At 60.5% G+C, this 22,052-nt stretch overlaps 1 protein-coding gene across 32 annotated transcripts; it reads right to left on the bottom strand.

Moving 5' to 3' along the window:
• Positions 1-9: 9 nt before the first annotated feature.
• Positions 10-20,450, bottom strand: TNS2 (tensin 2). 32 transcript variants are annotated; one of them, XR_014803235.1, is made up of 30 exons: positions 15,307-15,366; positions 14,286-14,459; positions 12,584-12,692; positions 11,790-11,827; positions 10,860-10,898; positions 10,502-10,540; positions 10,294-10,343; positions 9,869-10,058; positions 9,514-9,564; positions 9,092-9,214; positions 8,933-8,997; positions 8,015-8,098; positions 6,693-6,805; positions 6,538-6,598; positions 6,212-6,287; positions 5,850-5,979; positions 5,686-5,751; positions 5,484-5,597; positions 4,329-5,253; positions 3,767-3,917; positions 3,052-3,647; positions 2,863-2,952; positions 2,423-2,548; positions 2,153-2,245; positions 1,946-2,023; positions 1,706-1,783; positions 1,116-1,284; positions 954-1,022; positions 797-826; positions 10-662 (listed from the first exon to the last, which is right to left on the bottom strand). XR_014803235.1 is itself a non-coding variant. In XM_084955731.1 (30 exons), exons 1-30 carry the CDS (start codon positions 17,372-17,374, stop codon positions 524-526), a joined length of 4,395 nt encoding a protein of 1,464 aa, XP_084811857.1. In that variant the 5' UTR covers positions 17,375-17,492; the 3' UTR covers positions 10-523. The 32 variants fall into 32 exon arrangements, 25 of the variants coding, with proteins under 25 accessions (XP_084811857.1, XP_084811855.1, XP_084811856.1 ...); XR_014803236.1 differs by having other exon boundaries at positions 9,869-10,040; XM_084955731.1 differs by lacking the exon at positions 15,307-15,366 and adding an exon at positions 17,300-17,492 and having other exon boundaries at positions 4,057-5,253; positions 9,869-10,040.
• Positions 20,451-22,052: the final 1,602 nt, after the last annotated feature.

Genomic DNA, 22,052 nt, shown 5'->3' with positions numbered 1-22,052 from the left:
GACTCTAGCTTCAACTAAACATTATAGGAACTCTTTATTATTAGACAAAAATAGACTCTTTTTCTCCCCCCATTTCATGTGATCCCACTCCGATCTCTGATCTCTCTGCTCAGAGGGGACACGGAGAAGGGAGTGCCTTGCTCCGCCCCTCCTCCTCCCTGCCATGCAGGGACCTGCCGCCGGGTGGCGCTGGCAGGGCCTGGCTCCCCTCCAGCACTGATGTTCCCCTGCAGGTGGGGCTGCCCTGATCCCCTCCACGGCTCCACTGCTGATGCCTCCTCACCCTTCACACACCCATCTCTGCCATCTGCTCACTTGCAAGGTCATTTCATAGGCCCGTCCGCTTGGCTTAGCAGGCTGGGGGCAGGGAAGGAGAGCAGTGTCCCAGGCCCGGTGTCCACTCCCCATTCCCAGGGGAGGGGCTGGTTCCCGGGTTTCCTGGGACCAGGCAGGGGAAGTGAGGGCTGTGGGGCGTTGAGAGGGGCGCAGTGTCAACGTGGGCTCGGAGCTTGTGGGCTTGCCTTCATTTTCTCTGGCCCAGTAGAACTTTGGTGATGAAGGTGACAATGGCGTCTGCGGGCTGATCTGGGTCAAGCTCTGCAAAGAGGTGACACACATTCTCCCAGGGGCTTCCCGGCTTCTTGGCCACGAAACCAAAGATCCTGGGGGTGCAAAGACAGGGTGGGGAGGGGCTCAGCGTCCCTTCTCTAAGGGACTGCCGCGCCAGGGTTGGGGCAGGGGGAGGCGCCTTGATGCCATGCTGGGGAGGGGAGACTGCGCTCCCAGCGAGGCTTACTTGGAGGTGGTCCCGTCGGGGTTGGTCCATCTGCAGAAGGAGAAGAACCGTGAAGGAATGACCTTGGGGAATAGCTACCGCAGGAGGAGCTGGGTTGGGAACTCTGTGGCGCCCGAGGGGGCTACGGGGCTGCAGGAGGAGAGGGTTGGGGGGTCACCTCCGGTCCTGAGGGTCGGTGCTGGAGAAGGTGATGCTGTTCACTGGGTAATGGCGGCGAAAGAAGAGCCTGCGCGGGGGCGGAAGGGGAAAGTCGCATCCAGAAATTGGGGCCCCCAGGGTCTACACCCAGGGCTCCCCAGGGCTCGGTACACATACTCACTTCCTTTGGTTGTCTGTCAGCGTGATGCCCTGCGCTGAGACCTTGAAGTGGACAATGGCTGGTGTTGGCCGGGGGCTGCAGCTCAGAGCTGCTGAGCTGGCCCGCGCCACCGCCTGGGGGCCCGTCAGCGACTCGGTCTCCACTGAGGTCAGGTAGAGCACACTGCAGGCTTCAGGGGCAATGAGTGGGTTGGAAGGGAGCAGCGGTTCTGCCAGCACCCCCCCCGCCCCCGCCATCTACCTTCTGTTGCCCCCATCCCACCCCACCAGCTCTTGCACTCTGTCCAGCTGGTGCTGCTCAAAATGCATTCATCACATAGGCAACCTGCCAAAAAGGCAGATTCTGTGATTCTAAGACCTCCCCCAGATCTGGAATGAGGCCTGAGAATCTGCACTCTAACAAGCCCCCTGCCCTTGGAGCCTAGACTGAGGACCCCCTTTCCCACCTACACCCACAAACTCGGGGCTCCCCTGCCTTCATGGTATCTGCCAGGGCCCAGTCACTTTAAGGCCTTTCAGTGCCCTGTGCCAGTATCAGAATGCCCCCGCCTTGGTCCCCAGGGTTGGGGGGGAGGAGGGAGCGGCCCCTACCGGCGCCCTGACGCAGGAGGTCTGCCGCCGTGCTCATGTTGGTGGGCACTGGGGCCTCTGGGGCCTCCTCCAGGGGATCTGAGGGAAAGAGGGGTCAGCAGGGAGTGGCATTCCTAGGGGCTGGAGAGCGCCCTCTGCCGCCGGGGGGAAGGCAGGCAGGCGGAGGGCGGGGCCCTGAGGATTCTGCCTTTGGCTGCAGAGGGTGGGGAGAGGTGGGAGGACAGATGACAAGACACCCACCTTTGCTAGGGATGCGCAGGCAGCAGGGCAGGGACAGCGGGGAGATGGAGTGCTGGGACACCAGGGCCGACAGGCTCCCTGCCGGGAGAGGAGAGAGAGGTCCTGAGGTGCCTGCAGATAACGCCCAGTCTACCTCCTCCTCCCTCATGACAGCCCCTGGCCTCCCTGAGCCAGCCCGGTGCAGCCCTCCCGGCCCCCGCATCTCACCAAAGTAGGGCTCGCTGGGACAGCCCTTGATCTTCACGCCTTTGGGTCCAGTCTCAATGAGAAAGTGGCGGACCAGCTGTTCCGAGGGGTCCCCTGAAGGAAGACAAGAGGAAGGCTTTCTCAGACTCCAGGTCCTGCTTCTCCCCTGGGATTCTTTCCAGAGCAAGGGAGGTCATTTCCTGCCTCTCCCCACTGAGACGTGACAGGGCCCACCCCGCCTTGTCTTGCCTCTGCTACCTCCCCGCCCCCCAGGTTCTGGCCACTTTGTACCTTTCCAGGGCTGGGCACTGGGTGGGGGCGTAGCCACCTTGAGAGCTAGCCCATAGGCTCCTTGGAATGAATGGCTGTCCCTGATCAGGAAGGCCCCAGGGTCCTTGTCCTTCAGCAGGGCTATGGCTGGCGGAGACAGGAGTAGTTAGAGCGGCTGACCAAGCCCCATGCAGCCCCTCCACTCTGTTGGGCAAGTTCCCCAGGCCTCTGGCCCTAAGAGCCAGAGGTGGCGCCAACGCCTTGGATACCATGGGTGGGGGGGGGGGGTCAAGGCCATGGGGGAGCAACAGTGTTAGACATGGTTGGGCCTGAGCCCGGAATCACCTGCTAGGGAGAGGTTTGACGCACAGGAGACCCGCTGAGACAGGAAAAAGGCACAACCGGAAGGACAGACTCCAGACAGAGCCTTGGAGGGGGGTGGGGACAGGCTGGCTTCTCACCTTGGTCACGGGACAGGTGTGGCTTATACCAGAATTTGGATGTATCCTGGACGAACTTGACATTGCTCTGGCTCTCTTGCATAGGGGGCTCTAGGACAGGGGGGGACTGAGCTTGGCCCCAGGGCTCCCCAGCCCCTGTGCCATGCCCCTTCCAGGGAGAAAGGGTCCTCCCCCTGCAGGCCTCTATACCTGGGGGGTGGGGGGCACTATCTGGGAGCAGAGGTGCAAAGGTGACATGGTGGCTGGTGCTTCTGGCTGGCGGTGATGCTTGTGATGCGTGCTCTGGGCCCCAGGGTCCTGACTGTTGCCCAGCCCCCAGCAGGTGGCGTTTCTCTGGCAGTGGGGGCTGGGTGGGGCCGCTGACATCATATGATGTAGCCAAAGGGAAGGCAGGTGTGGGTGAACTCTGAGGTGGCTCTGGGTTGGCCACAAGCCAGGGCATCTGAGTAGGCACAGGGGTGAGGGGGGACCCATCTGGGCTGTCCGGGGGGTCTCGAAGGCCCTGCCAGGGGGCGTGGCGGAGGCCGGGCAGTGTGGTGGGCACAGGGCCCCTTGGACTGGCACTCTCTGAGCGGCCCCCCGGGCTCCTCTCCTGAGGCCAGTCAGGTGAGCCAGGCGGGGAGGCTGGGGAGAAGGGGCCAGGGGCTGCAGGCTCAGGCCCACTTCTTGCTGGCAGCTCCGAGGCCTTTTCAGCACCTCCCTGCAAAACAGGCGGCAAGGCCTCGCCAGGACTCAGTCTCTGAGTGGGCGCCAACATGGGGGACCTGGTGTCCTGCCGTCGGGAGCTGCGGGGTGGCAGGGCAGGTGGTTAGTGGGGCCGCAGAGCCCCGTGTAGCCCCTTAGCCCAAGCTTCAGTGTCTGCTGGGACAAGGAGGTGCCTGAGCAGCCCAGCCCCCCTGCGTACCTCTCCTTGCCCTGGACTGGGCTGCTGGTGTGCAGGGGTGTGGAGGGACCAGACAGCTCAGAGGAGGCACTGCCCTGGGCATCTCGGGGAGACCGAGGCAGGGTACTGTGCCCACTGGGGCCCTCCCGCCACGACACTGGTTCGGGCGACTCTGCAGGGAAGGTGAGAGGAGGGGCTGTGAGCCAGAAAGACCCCTTCCGTCTGGCTTAGCTCTTTCTCACTCTGTGCCTTCCCCACCATCTTCCAGAACCCTCCTCTGCCCTGGGCACTCCCCACCCCAGTGCCCTCACCTGCCGATGCCAAGGGTCCTGCTGGGGCCAGGTGCCCGGGCAGCGGATACCTGTCCCCTCCCTCCTCTGCAGGGATCTCGTAGCTCAGCTTCCTGGATTGGGGGTAGGGCGGGCTGCCCGGGGAAACGGAGCCGGCCCGTGGGGAGTGGGCACCGGAGCTGGGATACCCTCTGCCCTCGCCGTGAGGCACCCGGCCATACGCTGGGCAGTAACTGGGGACTGCTCCTCCATAGCTGTATGTCACCAGGGCAGGGTACCCTGGATGCCCATACCTGCCTTCGGGGCACATGGCGTAGGAGCAGCCCTCATGCCCTTCCTCGCCTGCCTTGGGTGGCTTCAGGCAGCTGTAGTCAGGCAGCGGGGCGTGGTGATGCCCGCAGGCAGGCACCAGCAGGGGCAGCGGGTGCCCAGGTCGCACCGGGTGCAGGAGGGGCTTGCCAGCCTCGCTCGCCCACCCCTCTCCAGCCTCCCTCTCCAGCCGCAGCCCATAGAGGGCTGCCGTGGGCAGCGCCAGCTTCTCCTCACAGGCAGGGCAGGAGCACAGGGCCGGCAGCCCGGGGTCCTCCAGGATCACCACCTCCCGGTAGCCTGGGGGGCGGTAGCCAAAGTCCCCACTGGCCGGTTTCCCCAGCTCGGGTGGGTAGGGGTACGGCCCCTCGGACAGCGATCGGCAGAGGCGCCTCTTCTCCACGGAGGCCTCAGCATAGCCCTGGGGGGGCCCCTCGTAGCCCCCGTAGGCCAGCCGCCGCCTCTCCAGGGTTCCCTCTGGCCGGTAGTAGCCCCCGTTGGGGACCCCGCAGGGTTCCCGGTAGCCCTGGCGGCAGGAGCAGTGGCGGCTGAGGCCGGGCCTGTGGCCTGAATACAGCCCGAGGGGGGGGCCTCCGCCCACGGGGGGCTGCTCTTCGTCGTCGAGGATGGCTGTCTCGCGCCCGGCTCCCCGGCCCCCGCTGGCCACTCCACAGCCTCCTAAGAGGCGATCTAGCTCCTGCCGCTCGGCAGCCGTCGGGGGGGGCCGGCCGGGGGACTCGGCCGCCGGCTCGGTGGTCAGCGTGGATGAGTGGCCAGAGTCGCTGCTGACGGAGAGCAGCGGCGGGGCAGGCGGTTCCGGAGAGGGCGCCGGCGGGGTCTGGCGGAGACCGCGCTGCACCTGCGCATAGGGACTGCCATCCAGGGGTCCCCGGGTGTGGGTGAGGGAGTCTGGGTGTGGAGAGGAGGATCAGGGTGGGAGGGCAAGCAGGCAAGACGGGGAGAGAGAGGGAGAGAGAGAAAGCAGGTGTGTGTGTGTTAGTGAGGGGCCAGCACTGGAGGCTCCATCCAGCTCGGGGCAGTTGGGGGGGGGGGTCTCTGGGGAGGGGGCTGTGCCTGGGAGGAAGGAGTGTGCCCCCACAAGCCCCACCCCTGGCCAGCCCTGGGTGCGCCCCACACACCATCCACACTGTCCTCATGGTGCAGGTTGAAGTTCTCGTAGGAGTCCCAGCGCACGGCGGGCTCTGCGGTGTTGTAGTCAACAGAGACGGAGGCCTCGTTGCGGGGGGTGCTGCCTGCAGAGGCGCCCGGGGTTGAGGGGGTGAAGAGCAGGGAGAGGCGGCCTTCAGCCACCTGCGCCCCCCCACCAGCCCCGGCTTTTACCTTTGATCTTCTCTGGGCTGGAGGAGAAGACGAACTCCACCGAGGCTTGGAAGGGGAACCTCTCATCTGCGGGGAGTGGTTGGTGAGGAGCCAGGCCCCCGCTCTCCCACCCCCGCCAGCCTTCACCTGGGCTCCAGCTCCCAGACCCCTGGCCTCCGACGCACCAGTCCAGGCCTCATCCAGCTGGTCCTTGGGGAAGGCGAGCCGTGGTCCGTGGATGGTGCATGTGTGGAACTGGACTCGGAACACGAGGGTCCGGTCCGTCCCCCGGCTACCCTTGTGATAGCAGGTCACCTGAGGAGGTGGGGGAGGCTGAGGTTCAGGCCTCCTGTCTCCTCTGAGCTTCCACCTTGAGGACCATCTGGCCACAGCTCTGCCCTGCCTCGACCTCAAGGTGACCTCCCCATCAAGGCCCTCCCATCTGCCTTGAAGGACGGCTCCCCAGAGATTGAGCAGCTGGCAGGTTAGACGACCTCCACCCCTTGCCTCACCCCCGGGACTCCCCCCATCGCTAAGGTCCCCTCACCATGACATCGCCTTTGAGGAGGAGGGCTGGCTCCAGGCTGATGCAGAGCTGCTGGGGACTAGGGCCTGCAATGTGACTGGGGAAGAGAGAGGGCAGAGTTGAATCCGAGGCACTTGGGTGTAAGGATGTCTATGAAGAGTCAGGGAGGGAGCTGGGAGATCGGAGATGGAGCCCTGCCTTTAAGCATTGGCTTCCTCATCTACAGAATGGATCCCGTAATGGTATTAGCTTTTCAGGTGCAGGGGCTGGAGCTGGAGGCCCAGGTGTCTGGGGAGGCTGGAGAAATAGGGATCCAGGGAGCAAGGGGCTGGGAACAGAGCACTCACTAGATTCCAGATGTGTAGACAAGCTGCATGGACTGGTAGATCTTGAGGAAGGGCTGGAAGCCTGGAGGGGCAAGAAGATGGCACATGAGGGGTGCTGAGTGGAGGGGGATGGGGGACAGCCCCCCTGCCACAGAATACATCCCAGGTAGACTCACCTGTGCCAGGTTCAAAGGCTGGCAGCACAGGCACAAGCACGTAGTGCAGGAAGAGAGGGCTGCTGTTCATTCTGATGGAGCCCGACAGCAGACCACTGAAGTAGCTGATATACCTGCCGGGGGTGGTGGGGGGGCGTCAAGGAGAACGTAAGCTCCTTCTCCTCTTCTCCCACCACTTTCTCCTCAGCACATCCCTCCCTTCTTCCAGATCATCAGAAAGTTCTTCCTTGTGTCTAACCTCAATATGTCTTGCTGCTTCCAAGTTTTTATATTTGCCGCTCCCTCTGCCTAGCATGCTCTTCCCCTAGATCTCTGCTTCTTGTTATAGAGGTGGGCCTGACTGTCCTGTGAGTCTCTCTTTATCACAAGACTCAGCTTGGATCTGGCATGGATGTGACTGGGGTGTTGGCTGGCATCTGCAGCTCCTATTCGACCCCTAACCTGGGAACTTCCATATGTGGCAGGCGTAGTCCTAAAAACCAAAACAAAATAAAATTAAATAAAGAATTTGGGGAGTTCCCAAATCATTTACTGCATAACACTTGTCATCATCCCCCAATTTTTTTTTCTTTTTTGTCTTTTTTAGGGCCGCACCCAAGGCACATGGAGGTTCCCAGGCTAGGGGTTCAATAGGAGCTGTAGCCACTGGCCTATGCCACAGCCACAGAAATGTGGGATCTGAGCCACATCTGTGATCTACACCACAGCTCACAGCAATGCCGGATCCTTAATCCACTGAGCGAGGCCAGGGATCAAACCTGCGTCCTCATGGATATTAGACAGATTCTTTTCTGCTGCGCCATGACAGGAACTCCCCAAATTCTTTTTTATTTTATTTTATTTTATTTTAATTTTTGCTTTTTAGAGCCGCACCTGCAGCATAGGGAAGTTCCCAGGCTAGGGGTCGAATAGGAGCTGCAGATACCAGCCTACGCCACAGTCACAGCCATGCCAGATCCCAGCTGCATCTGCGACCTACACCACAGCTCACAGCAATGCAGGACCCCTTAACCCTGAGTGAGGCCAGGGATAGAACTCACATCCTCATGGATACTAGTCGGGTTCGTAACCTGCTGAGACACAACTGCAACTCCCCAAATGATCTTTCTTTATTCGCAGGTTTATTGCCTTCTGCCCCACTAGCATGAAAATAAGCTCCAGGAGAGCAGGGACCTTGTGCGCTTTGCATTCTCTGCACTTGGCACAATCCCTGGCACCCAGGAGGTGCTTCATGAAGGTGTGTTGCACGAACGGGAGAACCCTGGCCTTGGTAGCCATGGCGGGAGCTGCTTGGCCGGCCCATCCCCACCCTGGCTGCTTACCGGCGCTGGGAGGGCTGCAGCTCCGCGGCCACCTTGTCCTCGCAGAACTTCCGCATGGTAAGAGTAGCCAATGCCTGGTCCGCCCTGGGGACAATGGGGCCAGCGGGGGGGCTTAGGGACTGGTCGCCACTCTGGTCTCTCATCCCTAAGCCCCAGGGGGAGGGAAGAGAGATGTGAGTCCCCCTAAGTCTAGAGGAAGTTCAGGGTGGCAGTAAAGAGAACTAGAAACCCCACAGTCACTTTACTAGTTGTTGGACCTCAGGCAATTGTTTCCCTGAGTTTTAGTTTCCTCCTCTGTAAAATGGGATAAGTAGACCATGTTATGGGTTGAATTGTGTACCCCCCAAAAGACATGTACCTCAGAATGGGACTCTATTTGGAAATAGGGTCGTTGCAGATGCAATTAGTTAAGATGTTATACTGGAGTAAGGCGAGCCCTTAATTCAATATGATTGGTGTCCTTAGAAGAAGAGAAAAAGAGACACAGACACACAGACACACAGGAAGAAGGCCATGTGATGACAGAGGCAGAGGTGGGTGTGATGCATCTGTAAGCCAAGGAACACCAGGGACTGCTGGCCACCCCCCGGGAGCCAGGAAGAGGCAAGGGAGGATTCTACCCAGAGTCTCAGTGGGAGTGTGGCCCTGCTCACACTTTGATTTTAGACTTCTAGCTTCCAGAACCGAGACAACAAATGTCAGTTTGTGACACTTGGCTAAGGCAGCCCTAGGGAACGAATACAGACCATCTGCTGGGAACTGCAATGAAGTACAAATGAAAAGGAGGTGAAAAGGTCAAGGTTATAGTAAATGGCCCTCTGAACATCCAGGGGGGCTTCAGAGGAGATGGGCTCCTCAAGGGCCAGCTGGAGGAAAGGTCACTGGGGGAGGGGACACTCAGGGGCCCCAGAGCCTCACCCTGCGGAGATCTTGCTGTAGTGCATGTAGGCAGAGACGATGACCCCGAGCTTGCCCTTGCTCCCCTGAGGACAAAGAGATAGGGATGAAGGGCCTGCTGAGGCCCCTTGCTGAGGCCACCCCAGCCCTGTGCCCTGCAAATCCGAGGTCCCTTCCCACCTTGCAGTACAGTACGACCACGTGCTGGGGGTCAGCACTGAGCCATGTCTCCATGGCTTTGCAGATGGAGCACAGCCTGTCCAAGGGGGGCGCGTGCAGCTCAGGCCAGCCGAAGTCCTGGACCTGAGAGATACAGGCGTGGAACTGGGGCTGGTGGCCACCAAAGGAGAGAGGTGCATCGGGGTGGAACAGAGACAGGGTCTAGGGGCCTGAAGAGAAGGTCAGGGCCTGCTGTTTGTCCATGACAGCCTCAACACTCCTCCCCCAGGCAATGGGTTGGTACCTGCGGCACCATGCTTTGGGGTGTTCTAAGTGACATGTCACATGGGAAGGTGCTTCGGAGTGAAGTAGATAGCAACTGCTACTATTAATACCGAGGAGGCTGGGGGAGGCTCTGTTTAATGGCTTTAATCCCCTCCTACCTTGGGGTTTAAGCGGGTCAGGTCATGTCTTTTCTCTGAAAGGTTGAAGAGCTGCAAGTAAGAAGGGGCATTAAGCGGAAGTGACCGCAGGCAGCGAGGCACCGTGATGCGTGGAGGTGGTCCACCCACTGTGGCCCTAAGTAAGGGTCTTTCTCCAAAATGGGGAGGTCGCTAAGGCCTGACCTAGCTTCAACAGCCTGGTCAGCCCCCTGCGAGATTCAGGTCTGCTCCCTGCTGCGCCCGGGGCCTCGCCCCCTCTGGCCCCGCCCCACGGGTGTGACGTCAGGGAGCAGCCGGGCCCATCTGGACCTTCCAGCCCTCTCATTGGCTGACTGCGGCAGGGCCCGCCCCTCACCAGGTACTTGTCTCCGTGCTTGGATTGCAGCACGTGAGCCAGCTCTCGCAGGTGGCCCCGGTGTCTCTGCTCGTCCGGCCGCGCGGGGAAGGCGGCGGCCAGGATCCGCTCCGTCACGTAGGTGAGGTCCAAGTCCCAGCGGCGCTCCATGAGCGGGTCCAGGCTGAAGCTCCTGGGGAGGGGGCGAGGCCTGCGTAAGGAAGGGGGCGGGGGAAGGGGGGGCGGGCATCAGGGGGCCGGTGTGAAGGACGGGTGTCTGTCTGGCCGACTCTAGGTGAGGCCTGCTGGGTCCTAGGGTGGGTGGGGCCGCTTGGGGGTGTGAGGCTGTTCCGAAGAGCTTTTGGGATGGGGGGCACTGCCCTGGGCTGAAGTGTGGGGCCAGCGGAAAGGGCTCATGTGGGACCACGCCCTGCGCCTGCATTTACCTGGGCAGAGTGCTGCGCTGCTTTGAGTGGTTCAGAGACTTGGTGGATCCCTGGTGGATGAGATGAGATGAGATGAGGCACGTCTTTGGGTGCCCCTCACTCTAGGCTCTCCACTCCAGAGTTCCATGGAACTTTTATCCTCGGAAGAAACCTGGGTCCTTACTCCCCGAGCTACCTGCTTCCGCCCCCTCCTCCAGCATCACCTTACCAGGTGCTCTATGCGCCTCACTGGGGCCGTGTTTCTCCGCTAGAGGGAGAGGACAGAGGAAAAGGGAGTGGTTAGTTAGGGGAGGGGCAGGGCCCAGCGTGGGCCTGGGAGCAGTGGGGAGGGCTTGCCGGTGTCCCTGTGTATTGGGTGGGGGGAGAAGGGGGAGTCCTAGCCCCAAGCAGACCCAAGGGGATGAGAGCAGAGGGCTGAAATTCTTTTCCACTGCCTCAGGATGACCACTGTCCACAGCAGTCCATTCAAGGTGGTTACCTGGGGCCCTCTCTGTGGCCACCAGACCTCTGGACACTGCAGTGGCCAGGTTCCTTGCCTCCCCCACCCCATCCCAGAGCACACTCACCAGCTCCGCGGGGGGCAGGGCCTGACAGGACGAAGTCACCTGGAAGGAAACACCCGTGAGGGGCTGAGCGCCTGGTGAAATGGGCTCTCCTGGGCTCAAGGATGGGGCCACCCCTCAGCTCCAGCGAGAAGGTGAAGGGGCTCTCAGCAGATGGGCGCAGGCTGCAGCTGAGGTTCCTCTATTTAAGGGAGTCTCCCCTCTGGCCTCTTAGTCCCCCACCTTCTGGGCCCCCCACTTGTTGCTCTTGGCTCCCAGCCCCCTGCCCACACAGACCCCCATTCATCCAGCTGCAGGGCAGGAGTTATATATAGAGCCACGCAGGCAGGCCATGGCCAGGGACAGGACACTGGCCTCTTTCACCGGGAGACCCCGCCCCTGGGCACACAGCTCCCTGAAGTCAGCACCAGGGCCCTGGGACCCCCCGCACCGCAGGAAGAGGACCAGGGCACCTTCCCAGAGATGGAGCTGTCTCAGGTCCCCCGTGGACAGTGGGTGCTATCTACACCTTGCACCTTCTGCCCACTCTTTCCAAGGGCCCCGGATGAGACCCACCCGGGCATCCCGAGGACCCTTCCCCAGAGGGAAGGCACAGCCCATCCGGGAGCCCAGTCTCTGAAATCCTGCTCTGACACCCACCCACCCCACCCTTCCTCCTCCTCATTCTCCTCTTCCCCACCCCCCATCCTCTCGCCAGCTGCAGCCTGGGCACAGCACCAAGACAAACGTGCTGTCTCGCTGTCCACCCGCCTGGGCCAGCCCTCCAGGGGGTGGAGTAGGGTGGTTCTTAAAGGGCCCGGTACAGCATCCTCTCCCACCCCAGTGGGGGTTCCCCAAGGATGAGAGGGGTGGAGAGCTGATGCCCATGTGGCTGGAGAAGCCTGTTTCAGAGGGGGAAGGGACTCCAGTGACCCGCCCCCACCAGGTACCCACCTTTGCTTCACATTTTCTGTGTGTTGCCACCTTGCAGACTAGAAGGGATGCGGAGGGAGAGGGGTTAGCAGAGGTCTACTGGGGCAATGGGAGAGGGCCCTCTCCCAACTCCCCAAGCCCTGGAACTAGAACCTGGGACTCCCAGGACTCCAGCTGTACTGAGCTCCCTGGAGTGGGGGAGCAGGGGCAGAGTTCAAAGGATGCGCATGGGGAGTTCCTGTCGTGGTGCAGTGGAAACGGATCCCACTAGGAACCATGAAGTTGCAGGTTCGATCCCTGGCCTTGCTCAGTGGGTTAAGGATCTGGCATGGCCGTGAGCTGTGTTATAGGTTGCAGATGCGCCTGGGATTCTGCGTTGCTGTGGCTGTGATGTAGGCTGGCAGCTATAGTTCTGACTGGACCCCTAGCCTGGGAACCTCCATATGCCGTGGGTGCGGCCCTAAAAAGCACCAAAAAAAAAAAAAAGGAAGTGCATGGCAGTGGTGCCAGGGATGGAGGGAGCCAGGGTTTATGTTCTACAGTGGGTGGGGGTGAAGAGGAAGGGAGAGGGGGAAGCCCCCAGTCGCAGGTCAGGTGGGAAGGTGATGGAGAGTACTGGGTCTCCTGGGTGGCCTGGGGTGCGTGTCATGGGGGCAGGGGCTGTCTGGAGGGGTGGCAGTGCTTGGCGCCCATGTTGCCCAGCCCAGGGGCAGCAGGTGCAGTACAGTTTCGACTCTGCCGTCTGCCTGCTGGGCGTGGTGCAACCCAGTGCCGCTGGGTGATGCTCTCAAGAGTCAACGTGTAGGGCGCCTCACCTCGGCATGAGACGCCCGTCCCATCGATGGTCACCTTACACACTGCACAGACTGGCGGTTTCTTCCGGAAAACCTTCTCCCGGAAGCTATGTGGCTCAGCTTTCCTAGGCTGTGGGTGGAAGGACAGACAGACAAGACAGAAGTGTCATTTCTCTCTTTCTCCATCCTGATGAAGCCCCCGAACTCTTAGGATGTTCTTGGCTGCAGCTGTTTCTGAGCAGTCGGAGGACTTGTCCTCCACAGTGCATGGAACCTGGCGCCTTGCATCCCCATAGCTGGGTCAGCTCCTCCCCAAGGGATCACTTAGGCCCCTCACGTGGCCCTGATGTGTGATACCCTCGCGGTCACTGCCGCCCAAACGCTAGAGCTTCCGTCCTGGTCGGGGTGGGGGGTGGGGGCGCTCCCTGACTCCTCTAGGAAGACAGCCTGTTTCTCCTCCCATCCTGCCCTCCCCAGCTGGAGGCCCCCGTGGAGAGTGGGGGAGCGGGGGCAGCGTCCAGACAGGAATGTAGGGTGTCCGTCACGCAGCAGCATCCAGACTGACCCAGCAGGAGCGGCCTCCACCAAGCCTGCTCTCCCAGCTCCTGCTGGCCGTCCCCGTGCTCTGGGCAGCTGACACACCCTCCTCCCCCCACTGTCAGAACAACATGTTTACTCATTGTGCACCCAGGCGGCAGGCGGCAGTTGTGTAAGGAGGGGGCAGTAATGCGGGAGGGAAAGGCATGACACTGGGGGGAAATATTTAGTGGCCTTACTGCCTCGGGACGTAGGAAGCACTCTGTCACTTGGAGAGGCTCAAGTGGGATTCCAGCATTGACGGGGGAGAGGGTGGACCAGAGAGGTTCTTGGGCCCCTCCCCACCCAGAGTACAGTGAGCGAGGAGGAGGTTGGGATGCTCCCTACGGCCAGGCCTGCCCTGTCCTATCCTTCCCATCCTCTGTCTGGGGACCATTTGCCTCCTGGCCTTGTGTCTCTTCTACCCATTTTTCTCCTGTTGTGTTCAAGTTCCTGCCTCCTGCCCCCATAGTCTTGTCTCATGGTGCCCCTGCGATGCTTCTTTTGGGGTAAGGCTGAGAGAATGTGGGGAAAGGAAGAAGGCAGCCTGGGGAATGCAGGTAGCAAGGCAGCGCAGCAGCGCCTCTGATTTCCCGGCTGTCCTTGAAGCAGCTGGATTAAACCCAACCTGAACTCTTCTGGACTGGACCAGCTCGGCCAGATCCACTAGGAAACTTGGGTGCAATATGGTATTAGCAGCACACACAGATGACGTCAGTGGAAGCCCCCCCGCCATGTCTAAAGCACTCCTGGGACCTGGCTGCCTCCCACCCTTCCTTTTCCACCCCCATCCCATTTCCTTCAAGCTTCTCAGTCTAAGGAAGCCCTCTCGAGCTCCCGAATAGTACCCAGAAAAGTCCTACAATGATGTGTACCTGCCTGGGTGCAGGGGTGGCTTTAGCCCGGGCAGGGAATGTGACAGGGGAGCCAAAAGAGGCACCAGGGTCTGCTCTAACCCAAATTTCTGCTGCTCATGCCCCAGCCCTGGCCACCCCAAAGCAGCGGAGTCACAAGGAGACGCAGGATAAGGGGAGAAGGCTGCGGAAGTGGAAATGGGAAGAGGGTCTGGCCTGAGTCCTGGCCCCCTCCCCCACTGCCCACACCTCCACCCCTGCCCCTCCTCTGCCCAGCCAACGGGTACTCCTACCCTGCTGGTGGCCCGGCTGCTGTCCCTCCTCCCCAGGGCTCTGAGCAGCCGCTCCACGGGGCCGCTGGACTTCATGGTGTCCGGCTGCCTGGGGTGCCGGCTGTGGGGCCCGAACAATGCTGGGGCCTGGCCCGGGGCTTCCTGGAAGCAGCCTGGCGGAGGCAGCCGCTTCCCCTGGGTGGAGAGTAGGCTGTCTGGCTGGTGTGAGGAGAAGCCCAGCCCTGGAAGTGGAGGGGAGCGCAGGGGGGGAGGGGGCAGGTCGCTGCTCCAGGAAGTGGGGGAGGGGGGAGGATGTGGGGGAGGCCAGGAGATCAGATTCCCAGGATCTACCCTGCTGGGAGTGTCAACCCAGGATCTTTTGCCCTCGACTGCCCCTACTCTGGTGCGGCCCCTGGCCCAGGGATCCACCCTATCCAGGGATCTGCTGATCATGAGATCCAGCCCCCAGGGGGCGGGGCAGGGGCGGGGTGGGAATTTAGATCTCAGGGCAGGGCTCAAGGACCAGTGGCCAGTGGGGAACACTGCGTCCCAGCCCGGCCAGCCTCCGCCAGCCTCTGAGCCTGAACTCTTGGGGTGGGTGCCCTGGGGACTTCTGGTGGGGAGGGCGGGGAGCTGGGAATCACTGTCCTAGAAGGCCGGCCTGCCTGTCCAGGGGCTGGAGGGCAACCTGCGGGTCAGCCTCCTGCCTCAGCTTCCCTGATGGTGAAGAAGTAGGGAAAGGAACAGAGGCACAGCCCCCCTGGCCCCACCGTCCACCCTGGAAGGTCAAATTCCAGCCAGAGACCGCTCTGCCCACAGGAGCGGGCCATTCCTCAGCACCCGCCCAAAGCTTTTGAGGCCCTTCTCCTGAGAGCTCTGCTCCTCACACAGCCCCCCACTCACCGACTCTACTCCCTGGCTTGTTTCGGGGGACCGCTCGGGTCCCCAGCTCTGCTTCTGAGTCCAGCCCCTTAAGCCCTCCATCCCAGGCCCTGGGCCTGGGCCCCGTCCCCACCGCAGGAGCCCCAAGCCTGAGAACTACCTTCATGGCTCTCCCTGTTCGGTTCTCCTTCCTCAGCAGCTGTCCCAGGGCCCGAGGACTGGACAGCAGGCCCCCCTCCCAACCACACTCCACCCCCCTCCGTGGGCCTCCTGCCTCCCTCCTGGGAACAAGGCCAGCTTCCTGTCCCGGGAGTCAAGGGAAGGAGGTGGACTGGGGCCTTGGAAAGGGGGGCAGTGATCTTCCCCAAGGATAAGGGGTTAACAGCCTAGGGGTCCTCAGCCCCAAGCCCTGGACAGAGCCGTCCAGTTGCTTGAAAGAATGTGCAGATGTGCCCCCCTCCGCAATTTGTACCATATTTACTGACCCACCCAGGACTCTGGCAGCTCCCCTAGCTCCGGCTTCTCCCACCAGGTCCCAGGCTTCCCTCTTCCCCCTCTTGCCCGTCTGCTTGGTCTAACCCTGCCTCCTGTGGGATGAGCCCACTCAGGACACATCCTTGGTTCTGCCCGCGCTGGGCCTCATTCGCCCTTGAAGCTCTAATTCAACTTCCAGGTGAGAAGGTCTGTCCCCAGGGTACCTTGGCCAGAGGGAGGCCTAGCCTGTAACTGGAGAGGGGCATTGGCTCTGTAACCCACTCCCACCCCATCAGCCCTGGCTGGGTCCCAGGACATTCCAGGGCCCTGGCCAGTGAGGGCAACGGGGGCCTGGCCTGGTCTAGTCCCCAGTCCTGCCAGGGCCAGGAGAGGTGCTAGGGTAGCTGTGGGGGTGGGGGGTGGCCTTTCTCTCCTGCTATTGCAGGTATCCTGAGCCAGACTCCTCTTGCTGGCTTATTTCTACTCCTGCTGCCTCCTGAGGCATAGAAACTCCCCTTGCTTGGCAGTAGGTCCCCAAACATCCTCTGACTCTTGCTCTTGTCCATGTGGGTGGCTCACTCACCCCTGTGTTGGGTGGCCAGGGAAGCAAAGCTTTGAGTCTCACCACCCTGTGGAGCACCTCTGAAGTGAGATGTAGGCGTTCCTGTCCTGGCTCAGTGGAAACAAATCTGACTAGTACCCACGAGGATGCAGGTTCGATCCCTGGCCTCACTCAGTGGGTTAGGGATTCCGTGTTGCTATGGCTGTGGTGTAGTCCAGCCCAGCAGCTACAGCTCCAATCTGACCCCTGCCTGGGAAACGCCATATGCCGCGGGTGCGGCCCTTAAAAGACACACACGCACGCACACACACACACACACATGCACGCACGCACACACGTGCATGCACACACACACAAAGTGACATGGAGATAGGAGAGCGCTGAGCCCTCAGCCGGTGCTGAGAGGAAAAGCAGCTCCCTAGAGCAGGCCTGGGAAGCTCAGGCCAGACCCCCGGCACCCTCATCCTCTTGCCTGGAACTTTCTGGAGCCTGTCAGTCTCTCCCCCAGCCTGGCCCCTTCTCACTCTGAAGCCTTGGGTTTGTTTGGAGAAACCCCTCCGCCCACACTCCCCCTTCCTGGAAATAGCTGTGGTTGGATGAGCGGCTGGCAGCCCAGCCGCGGAGGAGGGGTGAGGCCCAGGGAAGGAGAGAGGGAGGGAAGGCGGGTGTGCGAGTGTGCCCAGGGGGCCCTGGAGAATTGACAGTGGAAGCGAAAAGGGCCTAGGAGTAGGGGTTTGGAAGTCGCATCTGCCTCAGTTTCCCCAGATGTGACGTGGAAAAGGAAAACCCTGACAAGCACTCTCCCCAGACGGTTCGCGCCCGGGCCCAGGCGTGCGCGGGCGGCGCGCGCGTGCGTGGCGGGACCCGGCCCCGGCGTCCGCGCCCGGGACGCGCGAAGACGAGATGACCCGGCCGGGAAGTGACCGCGGGCCGGCCCCACCCCCTGGTCACCTTCCCGGCCTCCAGTCTCCTGTCCGCCGCGGTCCCTCGACCCCCGGCCCCGGGCCCGCTTGCCCCCCGGCGGCCCCGCGCCCCCTGGCGACCGCCCCCGGCACTGCCCGCTGGATCGTGACGCACAGGCCGCCGCCCTCCCGCCCCGCGCGGCGCGGCCACTTACCTGCGGGGGGCGCCCGGCGGGGCGGGGGCGCGGCGGGGCGGGGCAGCAGCAGGGGGAGCCCCCGGGCCAGCCCATCCCGCCCCCGACCCGCGCCGAGCGGACGCGGAGGAGGAGGAGGAGGAGGAGGAGGAGGAGGAGGCGGGACGGGCGCGCGGTGCTCGCCCCCGCCGCTCCCCGTGCCCGCTGTCTCCTCCCTCCCGCGCGCTCCCCTCCCTCCTTCCCGGGCTCCAATCCCCACGTGCCGCCCGCTCCCCGCCCCTCGTCCTCCTCCTTCTCCCTCTTTTTCTCCCCACCTTCTTTGCGAAGCCACGCGCCCAAGCGCTGGGAGGAAGGAGGGATGCGGAGACGGGCAGAGACCCTCGGAGACCGGAAGAGATAGGAGTGCGGGGCGGTGTTGGGGGATTTTCACAGAGATGGGCCCGGAGAGCAGAGGGACAGGAAAATCTCAGAGTCGGGGAGCGACTAGCCCGGAGGGACCCAGGCCCCAAAACTTACGAGCCAGACAGACGCAGAAGAAAAAGTGGACCTAGGTCCGGAAGACCTGTAACCCCACAGGTCCAGAGAAGGGTACAGAGGACTGCCTTGTCCTGTCCACAGGCTTGTATTTGGGATTGGGCTTGACCCCCAAATCAGGGACTACCCGCTAGCGCCCCCTACCTACCGGGCCTTCATTAGAAAACACCAGGTGTCACTTGTGTCCCAAGTCGCTGGACACCCTTTGTGCCACGGCAGACTATTCTTCCCAAACGGCTCACAGCTGAGGACCTCCGCGTCAAGTTCGACCCCCGACCCCCACCTCCTAAGCCGCTCCAGTGAGCCCATCCATCCACTGCCCTTGCTTTGGGGATCAGGCTGACTGTCATTCTTCTTCCCTAGAAGTCTATTCCTCGCATCTAATGCAAGTACCAGGCTTCCCATGGAAGTTCCTCCTGTGGTCTAGTCTCATTCACTTCTTTTGCAATGTCTGGATCTGGTACTTCTGGATCTAGGACTTCGGGAATTGAGTGAATGGGCTGTGTGGCTGGTTTGAGTTGTGCCACGCTGGAGGGGAAGGTAGAGAGAGGGAAAGGGTGTCGTTTTAGAAGCTCAATCTATTCCCATTCCCAGATTCCCCAGTGTTCTTTAACAGGGAGCATTTCCTGAAACTCACCCTCCCCACTGGATTTTCCATGATGAAAGGGGGAGGGGAGGGGGAGTAGGGGTAGGAGGATTCCGAGGAGCTGGTGCCAGGGCCTCAATGCCCAATGCCTGCTCCAGGCAGCCAGTACCGCCAGCACTAAGGCCCTCTGTCCCCTCCCTGTCTCATCTCTCAACCGAGTCCTTTCTGTGCTGGTCTAGCATTTGGCAAAAGCTGAGAAGTCTGGTTCTGATTACGAGGGAGTGGAGCACCTGATTCAATTCTGTTAGCAAGGAAGAGGCTGGAAAACTGGGGATGGTGACAATACAGGTCCCCCAGGGACTGGCATTTGGGAGAGGTGGGTGTGGCTGGCACTGGAGAGCCTTGATCCTACTGAGCTGGTGTCCAATAGGCAGTCTCAGAGGTTAGAGCCGCAGGTGTCACTGGGGTCTGGAGGGAGGGCTGGGGAATTGGAATGGAGCCTGGGAAGGAAGGGGGAGGGGGGCATTGGGAGGGGGGATAGGCAAGAGTTTGTAGGAGAACTGAGGAGAGGGACAGGGATCAGAGGCTACTGGGGAGGGGGCAGGGCTGAAGATCATTTTGTGTATTTTGGCAAGATCTGATTATGAAGGGGAGGAGTACCCTGGTGGTTCAGTGGGTTAAGGATCCACATATTGTCACTGCAGTGGCTTGGGTCACTGCTGTGGCATGGGTTCGATCCCTGGCCCAGGAACTTCCATGTAGGTGCAGCCAAAAAAAAAAAAAAATCAAAATACCTGAGATTTTAAAAATGTTTATTTTTATTTTTTGGAGGTTCCCAGGCTAGGGGTCAAATTGGAGCTGTAGCTGCCGGCCTACGCCACAGCCACAGCAATGGGGGATCCAAGCCACATCTGTGACCTACACCACAGCTCATGGCAATGCTGGATCCTCCCTAACCCACTGAGCGAGGCCAGGGGTCGAACCTGCGTCCTCATGGATACTAGTGAGATTCATTTCCGCTGAGCCACGATGGGAACTCCAAGATACCTGAGATATGAAAATTTGTTCACTTTGGAGCCTACGGCTAGCTCTTTTAACATCTCCTTCCCAGGGTTCATGCGGGTCTTTGGCGGGGTCTTGGAATGCAAGCCAAAGGGGTAGGTTCTAGTTTCTGAAGGTACCAAGGGAGAGACGGGACTTAGAGAAGAGGCCATGGATTGGATGGCAGAGCAGTAGGCAGGGCTAGAGCCTCGCGCACGTGCTCGTATTGCTGCTCCTTGGAATTGGGAAAGGGTCATAAAATGAGTCGCTGAACTTCCAGCTCAGACCTGATGCTTGCTCTCAATGTGAAGACCGGGTTGCGGGGGAAGGAGGCTGCACAGGAGGGAAGCTGATGAGGAAGGTTGAGAGTGAAAAAATGCAGGAGGTGGCTTGGAGGGCATGAAATAATAGTGGGTGGCACGTGGGGCCGGCCAGACCTCCTGACTACGAGCTCAGAGCAGAGGGACCTTTAGAAAGGAAGGGGAGGAGTTCCCGTTGTGGCTCAGCAGTAACAGCCTAACCCATGAGGATGTGAGTTGGATCCCTGGCCTCGCTTAGTGGGTTAAGGATGCAGCGTTGCCATGAGCTGTGGTGTAAGTGGCAGACACGGCTCGGATCTGGAGTGGCTGTGGCTGGGCCTGGCAGCTACAGCGTCCATTCGACCCCTATCCTGGGAACTTCCATGTGCCACGGGTGTGGCCCAAAAAAGAAAAAAAAAAAAAAAAAAGAAGCGGGAAAAGGAGGGAAACCGGGAGGGTGTCAGTGAAGGTGAAACTGGAGTTGAGGAACACCCCCTGCCCCTCCCTGCCCCCTGATGCTCCCAGCAAGGTTTTCTTACCTTGACTATGCAGAGGGGAGCCCATCTTGGCATGGACGGCTCAACCTCCTCTTTCCTGGTCGGGGGTGATCCCATGCCTGTGACCTTGTGTGCGCAGATCCTTGGGGTGGGGGACTCCAGGAGGAAGGCATTGAGGGTATGCACTGTTCTGGCTGGAAGAGGTCCGGGGAACTTCAGGGGAGGGTTTGGGCTCTGGGAACCAGGAAGAGTAGGGGGAAGGGGCAGAGCTGCCTCCAGAGGCGGATCTCCTGGCTGAGGACAGAGGGTATATTGTCCAACCGGGAGGTTGCTGCAGCTGGGCGGGGAGCAGCACAGCTTGCCTCTTCCAAAGCTTCGTTTTGGTGAGGCTGGCGGGTGAGAGAAGGCGAGTCCCCCCATCACGCTTGTGGCCCTGGGGGCTATGATGGTTGCTGAGAAACACGGCTTTATTTGAGAAATAATACTTCCCAGGAGCAGATGGGTAGCTCTCCCACTTTCTGAGAAACCAGATGCTGTGAGCTTGCGTTGCACTGAGGTGACGCCCTCAGCACCGACTGGGACCCTCACTGCCTTGGGATCCAGAGCCTAGTGTTCGATTCTGTTTAGGACAAACTAGGCCATGTGGACTGGAATTCCCATGGACCTAAGCAGATTCACGTTGACGCCATACCTGCACGATTCTGGGCCCTCAACACCCCTGGTAGGTTGACGGAGCTGACCCGTCCTGGGATCTGTTTCCACAGTTGTGCTTCTGAGATGCCATGCGTTCTATTGCCTCCCTTTCCCTTGAATTTAAGACGACCCTGTGGGAACATGATACAGGGGAGTTCCTTCCTGCCCGCTCTTTGTGCCAAGAGCCAAAGTGAACCTCTTTCCAGTCAGCTTTTCACCCGTGCATCATTTACCCAGACCTCAGTGCTACTCAGCGAGGGGAGCAGCTCCAAGGCAAGGCTTGGAGAGTGTGACAGGCCGATTCCTGTGGTGGAGCTGCGTAAGCAAGCACCGGCTTGAGGGAAAAGCTTTCGGATCATCACAAGCGCACCAAGCCAGTTACCTTTCAACTCTGGGAATCAACGCAGCAGCAATAAACTACAAGAGCAGCTGCTGCTGCAGTTGGACCAGGAAAGCTTGTGTAACTGCTCCTGTCTCCCTGCATCTCCCCCAGTCCCCAACACCCCCCTACACACACTTCCTCTTGGCTCCGAGTCCCCAAAATTGTCAACTGAGGTTTCTGTGGCTTCCCATGCTCCACCCCCTTGTGACCTTAAGGATTCTCTGCCACTGTTCTAACCTCTTTCCTGCCTCCCAACAATGAACAGTCTGTCCCTGGCTGTTTGGAAAATTCCCACTGTCGGAACGATGATGAAGAGAAAAGTGGCGTCAGCTGTAACCCAGACCACCCCTTTACAAGGCTAACTCCAGTCCGCCCGTGCCATGCAGCCTGGGAAAGCAGACACAGGACCTCTCCAGACTTAAGGACGGAGGCTTATGCAGACACCTCCACGACAGGATTTATCCTTAGAGCTCTCACTTCATTTTAAGATTAAAATTAAGAGTACAGGGAAACAAAGTGCAGATAGTCTCAATTAATATTGAAGGTTAACACCAGGCAAAAACAGAGGGGAGCTGATGCAATTCCCAGTTTTGGGGCCTCCGTAAACAGGTCTCTCTTGTAACCCCACCCTCCACTTGCATGAACCAGCATTTCTGAGGGAACTTCAGAGATGGGTGTGTGCGCACAGGTATGAACGACAGGCTGTTAACAGGGAGTCAAGTAAAAATCACACAATGTGTGT

Source organism: Sus scrofa, chromosome 5, assembly GCF_054392235.1.
Source record: "Sus scrofa isolate SSC_HxYL_T2T_F1_AM1 chromosome 5, Sscrofa_HxYL_maternal_Yorkshire_Landrace_v2.0, whole genome shotgun sequence".
In the NCBI taxonomy this organism is placed as follows: domain Eukaryota; kingdom Metazoa; phylum Chordata; class Mammalia; order Artiodactyla; family Suidae; genus Sus; species Sus scrofa.
The sequence above is the reverse complement of the archived record's forward strand: the minus strand, read 5'-3'. Positions and strand labels throughout refer to the sequence as shown.